Source organism: Teleopsis dalmanni, chromosome 2 (genome assembly GCF_002237135.1).
Source record: "Teleopsis dalmanni isolate 2A chromosome 2, ASM223713v2, whole genome shotgun sequence".
NCBI classification, from domain to species: domain Eukaryota; kingdom Metazoa; phylum Arthropoda; class Insecta; order Diptera; family Diopsidae; genus Teleopsis; species Teleopsis dalmanni.
Window position 1 is genome coordinate 129922862 of NC_051847.1, and position 11687 is coordinate 129934548.

An 11687-nucleotide genomic window follows, 5' to 3' on the forward strand; every position below is an offset into this window, starting at 1 on the left:
TCGATTCAAATCTCTTACCACAAATATCGTATTTATCTGATGTGAATGATGGTATCATGGGACTATTTTTTAACCTCCAGAGATTATTTCATCTACACCCTTTGGATATGGAAACCGAACCGTGGTGCATATTTAAGGCTGTTCCGAAAATTGATTTAACAATCATTTTCAAAATTGAAAAAAACGTTGGCATAAGTATTGTGTTGAGAGGGGAGTACTCTTAGTCGATAGAAGAGAAGAGAAACATATTCATATTTTATAGATGTTCCCTTATTTAGTGTTAAAAGTCTTTAAAATTATGACATTCTGCAATAAAATATTAAATCTATCCTATGAGAATAACATAAGTCCTTTCAATATTTTAGTTGTTTACTTGGTTCTCACGATTTTTAGATCTGAAAGAGGCGTATATGTGCAATTTTTATCGTCTCAATTTTCACATCTGAAACAAAATGTTAATCATTACAATTAAAGTTCATCTTCAGTTACTGCTCATAAAAATTCTTTTATCAGTATAATCTAAAATTTGATGTTTAATTCCTTAGTTTATATGATCCAGATAATTCTGATGACTCAGAAAACATAATATGTGTTGGTTATTTCATTAGTCTGACATGGTGCAGATATTTGTATAGGATCTTAGCAAAGTTAAAGAGCAGGAAACAAAACGTGAAGTGTGTTCTCTCTAAAATCAGTGAGGAACGCAAAAAATTTCCTCACTGGCTTGCATTACAACTCATTAAGAACAAGTGAGAGAATACTTTAAAGAACTTTCATATGTTGCTTATACTCGTACATTTATCAAATTAAATCAAATTAGTTATTAAATCAAAGCAGTTATCACATAATTACAATGTGATAACTGCTAACTTCGGGTAACGCAATGGAATAAAGAAGAAGAAGATGTAATAAGTACACTCTAACTAACAAGTGAAGAGTTCAAAACCTCTTCAAGAATTCATACGAATATTCGTAGACTTGACAATTATTTGATTTGTAATTTTATTTACTTGTAGTTAATTTTCTCATTTCTTCTATATACACTTCATTTTAATATTGTACTTTATAGACTTCTAGCTAAAAAACATCTCTGTTATACTTAACAAGGATTACAAATTCTATATTTAAACTTCTCTGTATGCAAAATGTAAATAATTAAACCAACCTTATCAAATCTGAAACATGACTTTATGTGCAGTAAAGTTCTATAAGACTATTTTTAACTGCATGGAAATTTTTGAGAAACTATTCGATTGAAGTCATTATCAGTTCCTCACTTTATAATTACATTCACTGTCCTTAAGAGTTATTTTAGTAACCTTTTTAACATTTCAATTCTTGTTCAGCAATTAAATTGTTGTGAGTATGTGTCCTTTTATTTGCTCCAATTAAGACACCAATTTTCATTTCGTTAACGTGTCTATGCTATCGTGGACATTAATTCAGGAAAATTGTCCTGAAATGGACAAAGATCGTGAATGACTTAACCAGTAAAACCGTTTCACTTTAATTGCTGTACATTTACGCAACGAAATGTCGTGATTTTAAATCTGAGATTCAGAATTACGCCACATTTCGCTTATGCGTGCAGGAATGATAAGCTGCAGAGTCTTTAATTAATTTAATTTGCAATTAATTTAAAAGCTCGTAAAAGGATGCGAATAATGAGAAAAAAGTTTAAAATTTGGTATTAATAATATAATTCTTTTTTTTCGTAAATTAATTTAAATTATTATGCAAAAAAGATGTATGTACTCTGAACCACAAAAAAAAGACATTACGTATGTCTCAAAAATGAATAGCTTAAACCTGTTAATTTTATTAAAATAAGAATATGTTTAACAACACAACAAAGAAAATAATAAAATTAAATTGGAAACAATGCAGAGAAGCATTCTTTAAAAAAATTGTAGAAGTTTTATAGAGTTTAACAATGTTTTCCTAATGTAAATAAAATATACTTCTGATTGCGATCGCAGTTAAGTATAAAATACAACATTGATCAATTATCCTTCACCTGAATCCATTCAAGATTTTCGTTGGTTTGTGGACACATAGCGACAAATAGTTTGAACATAATTTAGCCACAACTTAAAGCGTCGAGAGAATTATTCTCATGAAGATTGACTAACTCCGTAAAAATGTCTAGCTGTGATAAATTGGTTGAATTTGGTGGCTAATGTACAAATTGACAGACTTACCAACACCGCGTTATCAAATCTCAGAATGGTTACAGGCACCTCGGGGAGGTATGCAGATCTGAGGTCAATTATTGCTTAGTCTGATGAAGTGATAAACAATAATCCAGTCAAGGCGTAAAGAGGGGTTTTAAAAATACCTCGAGTTAAGAAAGATTAAAAGTGCTCAAGTGCACTGACTCAAATAGAAATAAATAAATAAAAAATGAAAACACATGTTCTTACTTTTACAAAAGCAAGTTTGTAACCAGAAATCGGTCACTAAATAAATTTATTTTAATAAGTGTACACATTGCATTTATTCATTTGTGCCATATATACTTTTGCATTACACGATTACAAGTGCCAGGACTTAGAACCTTGAAGCTGCCAAGATCGAAGCAATCGAACGATACGAAATTTCGAATTTCAATCCAATGAGTCAAAATTACATGAAACTTTCGTTGTTCAAATTTTAAGTTGTTTTGCTACTTGTCTCTGATTATTTAGATATAGCCATTAGGACACAGACACAAATTTAATTTTTTAAAATTAAATTTTGTTGTTGTAATTTACTACTATTCAAAAATCCCTGGAATAAGTAAAACAGTTTTCTAAAACATTCACATTTCTAATATTGTAGTACCATATTAATTAATGGTACTGTTCCGATTACCTAGGCACGTTAATTTGACAATTCATTATACTAGAGTTAGCTATAGTAGAGAATTTATCAACGCCCTAAGTGGGAGGTCTAAGGAAACTCTTGTTTGTGTTCCCGGGTATTCTAATATACCGTTAGTAGGAAATTAGCGTGTAGACAAGTTTGCTAGATTGGGCACCTCTTCTACGAATACCTATATTTCAGTTCCCGGTCCTGCTAGCAAATGTTGATTTATGACCACTTTTTCAGAAAGGCTAATAGTGGGTTTATAATACCTCACCAGTCAAGTCAAGGGGCACATGGTCAGTCTATTCCAAATGCAGAACATCTGGCTTGATACACAGAGGTAAAACAAAACTATCTACTGGACCATAGGACGGCATGAGCTAGACTCAGCCTGCACTGTGATATCAGTGTAGTCCCTTTCTTTAACACACTCAGGTATATACCCAGTATAAGCATTGATATTAAGATATTAAAGTTCAAAACTTTGACTAATTAAATTAATTACATTAAAAAAATTATGTTACTATTTAATTTCTAATTTGATTACACAAACCATTAGAAATATCAAATTGTTACCTGTTGGTAGTTACTATTTAAAATTTACCACTTTAAAGTTCGGTATTTTAAAACCTAAAATACATTTATATATATTATAGATGAAGAAGTCTTTCAGAATTCCAAGTTTGTCATTATCCCTTGAAATAAGTTATAATCTTATTAAATAAGTAATCTTATAAGTGAAATAAGTGATCTTATAAGCAGTTGCCCACACATTTCTCGTATTGTAATTTAAGAAAATTTTAAAAATTCTGTAAATATTGATAAATTTAAAACTTGGATCGAGGACAGTGTAACTGCTATGTAAGGACACTGCTAAGCAAAGTTTAAAGGATAAATGCATTATGCAATCGTAAGTGGTAAATGGTAGACAAAGTTGACGGACGTTTTGATTTATTGCCATTTAAAACACTGGTAAAGTTTCATGAAGTAAAATAACTTCAGCCACAACGGAAGTATCCTTCAGCAACAAACAGTCGCAAAACAAGCAATCACTGTGTAATGTCAGCAATACTCGTAAAAACTGTCTGCGAAATATCAATTACTGAAATATTGCTAAGTAGTTGATGCTGATAAAGTTGGCAGTGATGAAAATGCAATATTTTTGTTCCACTTACAACACTTGTGGCAAAGTTTAAGCTGCTGCAACTTTCAACATAGCCAACTGCAGCAATAAATTAGAAGATTGATTATTAAAATTTCTTGCTCTTCCTGCAAAGAGGATTATATGCGAAAGTGCAACAAATTGCTTTGAGTACTAATTTTGTTTCGAAAGCTTATCTGGATAAAATTAACATGTTTTAAAACTCAATAAATAAATCAAGACAGCAACAAAACGATGTTTAAAATTTAATTCAAATTTTATTACAATTATCCTTTGAAGTGAAACTTTTGCTTTGTTGCTACTGCAAGCAAACTAATTTAATTAAATTTATTTTTGTTCGCTGCAAGAGCAAAGTAGGTGTGTACTTCGAGTATATATTTTTGCAATTTTATTGCTTAGTTTTATGAGTGTCGTACTTATTTCCTTCGTTAGTTTATGCTTAGCTGCCAACAACAACAATCGCAAAAGTCAGCAGGAACAAACTACGGGTACGACAACAAAAATAATATTAAAATCACGATAATAACAAAATACTAAAAGGGATTGCTGCTGGCAAAATTTACATCAAATAAATTATCGCTATTGTCAACGTTGCTGTAGCAGCAATAATACTCGTAGCACCAACAATATTCACAACAAAAGTCATAGCAATGCCCAAGCAACACACAATACAACAACGACAACAGCAACAACAGCAGCAGCAGCAATAGCAATAGCAATATCACTAACAGCATTTTCTCATTGCTTTCAGCTATGCGATATGCTATGCTGTCTTGTTACGCGATTTTTCATGGTCCAGTAAAACTGACACAACAAGCAGCACCAATGTTCATGCCTTGGCATAAAAATTAATGCCAGTAAGAAAACAACATTGAGCAAGAAGCTATCAAGGATACTTCACCAAAGCTACCAAAGCTACCAAAAATCAAAAACAGCAACAATTGCTGTAGTCACTGAGCCGTGCCTTTCTGCGTTATGTAAAGCAGTAGTTCCCATGAGAAAATCTCAAAATTGAGCATAAGTGACAGTCGTAAAGTGACTGACGCATTTTATAACTCAAGTGGAAATTTTCTTTGTATTTGTCGTATGTGTCAACATGTCCTTTGAAGAAACTTCAATGCTTCACTTGGCATTTGTTTGTGATGTACTCGGATACGGCATATTTTTCCTAAATTTTGGCTTAATTAAATGTATCAATGTCATCTGCATATATGCATGAATTTGATTAAACACTTGCGGGAATCAAACGACTGGATTGCAAAATATTCTTTATTGACTTGATAAGATAATATTTACTTTCTTACTTAATTCGCCATAATAACTCGTTATCAGATTTCGGTCTGATGCAGCACTCCTTCCCAAACTTATCTGCTGCAGACACCCAAATGTATGTCAGGCAGTTAGTGTTCTCTCCCTTATTCCTTCAACTGCCGCTTTACACTTCCTTTGCAGGTATCTAAATAGTTATTATGGTTATACTATATGTTTTTGTTCAATTCAACTAGTCTACAAACTGTTTTCGAAGACAAAATTTACATTATCTATAGTGAAATTTTCCGTAGAACTCGAAAATCAGAATGTATATCGTTTTTTCGTTATTTGCGAAAAACCATTGTTTTGATTTTTCTCAAAACATAATCACTCTACATATGTCCCCGAAAGTTTTTATTGTCAACATAGAACATATATTATACATCAATGTTGTGCGAATAAGTTACGCTACGTAGGTTCAATGTGACCGAACTGGTTTAGTTGCAATAGTTAAAAATGTACAGATGAAAAAAATTTTTTTCACACTTTTCACAACTCTTTTGATTTTTAATGTGATGGAGTTCCTACAAAAATATTAAAAACAAATTTTTTTTGAAAGGGTTCGAATAGAAATGCAAAGACAACAACAACAATTTTTTTAGTTAATTTAGTTAATTTGAGTTTGGCTGACCATACAACACTGTTTCGAGTATTGCCAAGTACTAACATAATCATCAGTGGTCTGATTTTTATCAACGTCGAACGTTTATCTGTATTATATTTATATATCATATTGAGGTACATGTGCATTTTCGGCAAAGTTCTTGCAAAGCATTAGATTTATTTCTCTTATAATTGTAAAATAATAATTTCTCAAAATGCTTGCATCCACTATAACTTTTTTGATCTTCTTTCCATTGGAGAGATATTCTGATGGAACCTTTCAGCTTGCTTATTACTTTCTGCAAAGAAATTTGAAAAGAAAAATAGCTGCAACAGCAGCTAATCCGCTCAAAATTTTTATGATTAAATGTCAGAACCAATTCGAGCCTTATTGATATTTAATTGTTTTCCGTTCATCTAAATCCAGATTTAATAAAATATTTTTACCGACTCTTTCTTTATTCCTATCTCATACTGCATCAATTTCTACATCATATCTCATTGTTTAAATTTTGTCATCCTTTTTTGTATTTAATTTTAATTTCAGCGACGATTATAATAACATAAAATAAATGAACGACAACAGTAGTTCTATTGATAAGGGAATGAATTGATCCTACAGATTAGGAAATGGAGTATTATCTTAAAGAGACTGACAGTTTTTTCTATTGAAAAATAAACTTAAGATAGCTAAACTTCCGATTAAGGGCTCTCGTATTCAGACAATGATAAATGTGACGAATGGTCACGGCAATTTTAGGCGCATGTTATGCAGAAAGTCATATTTTTTTATTTTCTCTTAAAATGAGACTAACAAGTTGTAAAATCTTATTACTAATTACATAATTTTACAAATTTTTATTTTAACTATATATTGCATAATATAAAATAAAATAAGTAAACCATATGAAGACTATACTTCACGGGAGTAAACCTTATATCACGGACCTCACTTAGATTGGTGGGTTGAATATCAGTGGAATGAGTGTGAGGTGGATTATTAAGAAATTAAATTAACTTTGTGAAATTACTACAAATAAGAGAGAGGTATTTACCTCAATCTATTGAATTTTAATTTATGACTGGACGGTGAGCTCTTTTTAGGCAGGAAGTACTGGTTTGAAATGCAAGTTTCTTCGCTAAGGGGTTAACATATTCTGTCAGCCTTTTATTGTATTTTTTTCTTGTATTGTCAAAGAGAGAGAGAGAAGAGAGAGGAATTTTAATTAATACGACTAATTATAAAAAATTGTTTGCCTTTTTTTTTAAATCAAAAAGTGTAAAATAGGCGGTTTATAAAATTGGTTGTATTGCTTTTAGGTATTTTTTCTCCAATATGTATTGAAATTTGTTTCCAAAAGGTATAAATGTTGACATTTATCACTGAGCAACACCGTTTTGACCAATGTGACAAGTTTCATCACAAAGTCTCGTCACCATGACCAAATTTAAATCGATATTTTTTTTTTGGTCTCACTCTCTATGACTTTTTGCAAAACATGACAATAAACAATCAATTGCTTGAAATGTAGAAAACGCAGTTCTTTTGGTCAAATGAACAAGGATGCAGAGCAATATCAACTGACTACGTTTACAAAGTTTGCGGTATACTAGTTCCTATTTGTTACGTATATATCTTTTCTTTAACTCTTTATAGACAACTTTTATTAAATCTTTGAAATCTAATATTCTAATCTGATAATTAAAATACAGATACAGATACAGATTTCCCAAATTTTGGAATCATTCCTAATTTCCTAATTTGGCAGATAAATTTACGGTAACTCATGACAGACAGAATTGTCACATAAATTGTACCAGCCACTCAGTTATTTAAATTATAAAAGCTTACTACCTTTATTTTCGCATCAGTATTAGAAAAAATTATTCCAGGTAATGATTGATGACGTTAAAACTTCGTATATTGATAAAAGATGACTTGGACTGTCTGATGATTTACCTATTACACATATTTTGGATTCAGTTTTATTAATTATTTACTTTTAGGTTGATTCAATCATATTGTATTTATAGCTGGTTTATTTTTGACTATATATAATGGAATATATGTATTATTACATATTATAATACATATAATAATATTTTAAGCTACCTACTTCAAAGAGGTAGTCAATGTCGTATTCATTCGCTCTAAAGTACAAATTTACTAATATACAAATTTAGATATCTTGGGAATCAAGCAAACATAGATTGAAGCCACTCCTTCAATATCTGGTTAGTATTATAAATCTGAATTTTTTCCAGTTTACTGAATTTAAAAAGTATTCAAAAAATGTTAACAAGGACTATACGGTTCCCACAATTAACACCAAAACAATGATAAAAGAGTTAAAAATGAAGCAAGAAAAAGAAGCAAATGCAAAGTTATTGGAACTAAAAAGAAAACCTGATGTAGACGATACCTATCACACTCGACTATCGGAAGACTTAAAAACTGAGAAGCATCCTGGACGAAAACAATACCTTCAACTGCTTAAGGATATAGCAGAAGTGCTGAAACAAGAAATTGTGATCCAAGCTGAACCAGACCCCGAGAAAGACACAAAAATTAAAGCGATTTATACCGAACTAAAAGAAGACTTAAAAAGTATTGAGTCTTGCATGTCTTCACTATGAAGTTCGGAATGCTCTTTCAATATCTGGTTAGTATTATAAATCTTGTTAACATTTTTTGTTAAAATATGTAAATATAATATGTTATATTATTCTTAAGTAGTTTACGGTTTCTAATTGATATTTCTGCTGACTCGACTGCTATACTCTTGTATTTCTGCCTGCTATAATTGGTCTGCAAAGGCTGCGGCTTATATAACTACTAAGATTATTGATATTCTCTAGGAATGAAGATTTATGATCAAATGTAACATAGCACTAATTTTAAGACAAATCTCTGAATTTTTTCGAAAACACAATATCCAATATTAATGTTAAGTTATTGTTCTGTATTTTGTTCATCAAGATTATTTATGAAAAGAGAAGTAAAAATTATTAAAACTAATATTTTTACTAATCTTTTCATAACTAATTTGCTAAACATAATTACATATTGACAAGAAATTTTGTTACATTATTGCCTTAAGATTAAAATTCATATTATATATCTGAGAACGCGCATAGGACCACATATGATAATAACTTCGTAATTTCTTTAATAGTGCACATTATCATATATAGAGTGGTAAATTATTATATTTTGTTCCATGATTTTTTGTCTTCTATCTTCCCAATCGGATATTTTTTGTTTCATTTCAGGTACCAGGGAACCAATTTTTAAACGATCTAATTCCGGGCCATCGCGCAAATCAACCTGTGTCTGGAAGTTATAATCCGGTGTGTAACCGTTTAGAGCCAAGAAATAGTCGAAGTAAAAAGGAGTTACAAGTTCTGCATCAATAGTTTTAACAATTCTAAGTCCTGCGCTTTGGCGATATCCTGTTTGAGTGTCAGAATTAAATGCACGAATTAAAAATTTCTCCCTTTCAGTCGTTACTTTTTTTTGTTTGGGAGCTGATTCCTCTTCTTTCTTCTTAAATTTTTTTAATACATATTTTTTAAGTGGTCGTGGTCTTGGAGGAAGTGGTTCAAAACTTCTCTTTAACGATTTCAATTGAGCTTGCAGCCTATTCTCGAATTGACACGCCTCTCGCGATATTTTTTTCATTTTTCTCAACTTTTTTCTGAAATCAAGTTCAGTTTGTTTTGCAAAATTAGGTGGAAACTCATCGATTTTATCTGAAAATTTATGAAAAATCGCACATTTAATGAATTTTTAATTGTATATTATATATAATGCTTTACCCAAGAGATCTAATATAGTATCTGAAATCATCGACACCATTTGTCTTGGTGGTATGGCTGCTCTCGCGCCACGCTTCTTATCAGAAACTTTTATTTCTACAATGTGTTGCCATGCATGCTCTATATAGGCTTGGTCCTTTATCTCACGTTCATTCGTGAAGACTTCATATATGTTGTTGTCAAGAAAATTCATCACCCGCGATCTTAAGTCTTCAACTCTACCTTTCATGAAATATTTTCTAGCACACTTGCGAGTTACATGCTCCATTTTAGTCTGAAGTTCATTATCGCACCATTCTGTTAATTTATGAACTTGTGATTGTAGATCGACTGATATTGTCATGTTTAAATGCAACTCAAGCAGTGCTATAAAAGTTATCTTCTTCAATTTTTTGATGCCACAGAATAAATCAATATGATCTTTGTATGGCATGAGGATTGGAATATTTTTGGGCTTGTACACATTTTCGTAATAGTCCTTAACAGCTCCTGCATCATCTTTCTCTCTTACTCGAATGTTAGCGGTATTGCGGTTTTGTATAGAAACATCGAACGTTTCCAGTTCAATTGGTTCTCCTGGCTTGCTTTTGCGATGTATCCAATCGTTTTCAAGACGCCATTCTTTATCTGCTAATAGGTATATAAAATTTTGTAGTGTTATAAGTCTTATCCACTTGCCTTCCACAAATATTATGTCTAAATTCATTAGAGTCAATTTTCGCTCCAATAATTGCCACGTGCGTTTAAGTGCATCGGTACGTTCATAGGTGCTTTGTACCTAAAACAACAAAAAAACATTATTTTCATTAATAAATCAGGTGGAAGAGAGTGTGTTGAAAGTGAAGCAGCTAAAGGGCAGATGCTTATATACGCCTGCATGAACTGCCAATGTACTGAGAGCATGCGTTCATAACCACCTGGTTGGATATGGGCCCATGAGGGTGATGGAGCTCCAATCTGACAGTTGGGCGACTTCATACAAACACAAATGAAAAATCGAGTAGTTGCCAACCTTTAAGGCAATCCGATTGCATTAAATTAATAAATTTCAGTTTATTGCATTTCGAATCTAACTATTTTAAAATTGTACTGTATAAATCTAATAACTTTCTTTAAAAAACATATGAGTTCAGTATTGTATATTCTAAATAAATTTTTTATAATATCTAAATTATACCCTGAGTATGTATGTAATAAATATGGTAAAGCATTTGTTTTTTAGAAGTATCCTTTTAAAATTGATGGGCTTTTGAATTATTTTTTCCAGTTTCAAAACTTGTTACTCACCTGGTAGACAATTGCTGCTGTTTTGTTATATTGCTTCCTTTCCCACTTAATGAAAAGTTTATCATATAGTTCCTTGATTTTTCCAATTTTATTGAAAAATTTCTCATTCAAATTATTTAAAATATCGTTCCTAACAATGAACTCCTGTATGACCATAGATTGTATTTTAAGTCGCAGTGCCTCTTTTATAATGGAACTGGAACTTTTGAACTTAAAGGACTTAAATATTGAATGTTCATTAATATCCTTTACAAAATTTGCATCAATATCGGTAGCCACACGAGGATAGTATTGTTTGTTTTCATAACCTACAAGAGTTTCAGTAACATCAGTAGTAGGCACTTCCAGACGAACGCGTAAGTTATTTCTCAGCCGTGTGTTAAATGTATATATATTATCATAAGGAGCGACAAGTTCTCGTTGATTTTGTCTTTGTCCAGAAAATGGCATTGTTTTGTAAGGATTATTTTTTTCAATTTCATAATTAATTGGTTTGAAGTAAAATCGTGAATGTTGTAGTTCTTCAAATGGCACTAGCGATTTTCGTATATAATCCAAAGGCAGTTTTGTGTCTCCCTGCATAATGAGAAAGCTTCCGCTGTCATTAGTGAAATTTGTGCATTCCGAACTTTCTAGTGAAGACATGCAAGACTCAATA

General features: G+C 31.2%; 1 protein-coding gene across 1 annotated transcript; it reads right to left on the reverse strand.

Moving 5' to 3' along the window:
* Positions 1-8865: 8865 nt before the first annotated feature.
* LOC119684257 lies at positions 8866-11687 on the reverse strand (the record flags this gene model as incomplete). Its single annotated transcript, XM_038098261.1, is given in 3 exon segments — positions 8866-9676; positions 9743-10520; positions 11030-11687. Coding segments are annotated over 3 exon segments (2020 nt in total), but the record flags the coding sequence as incomplete, so codon positions are not given.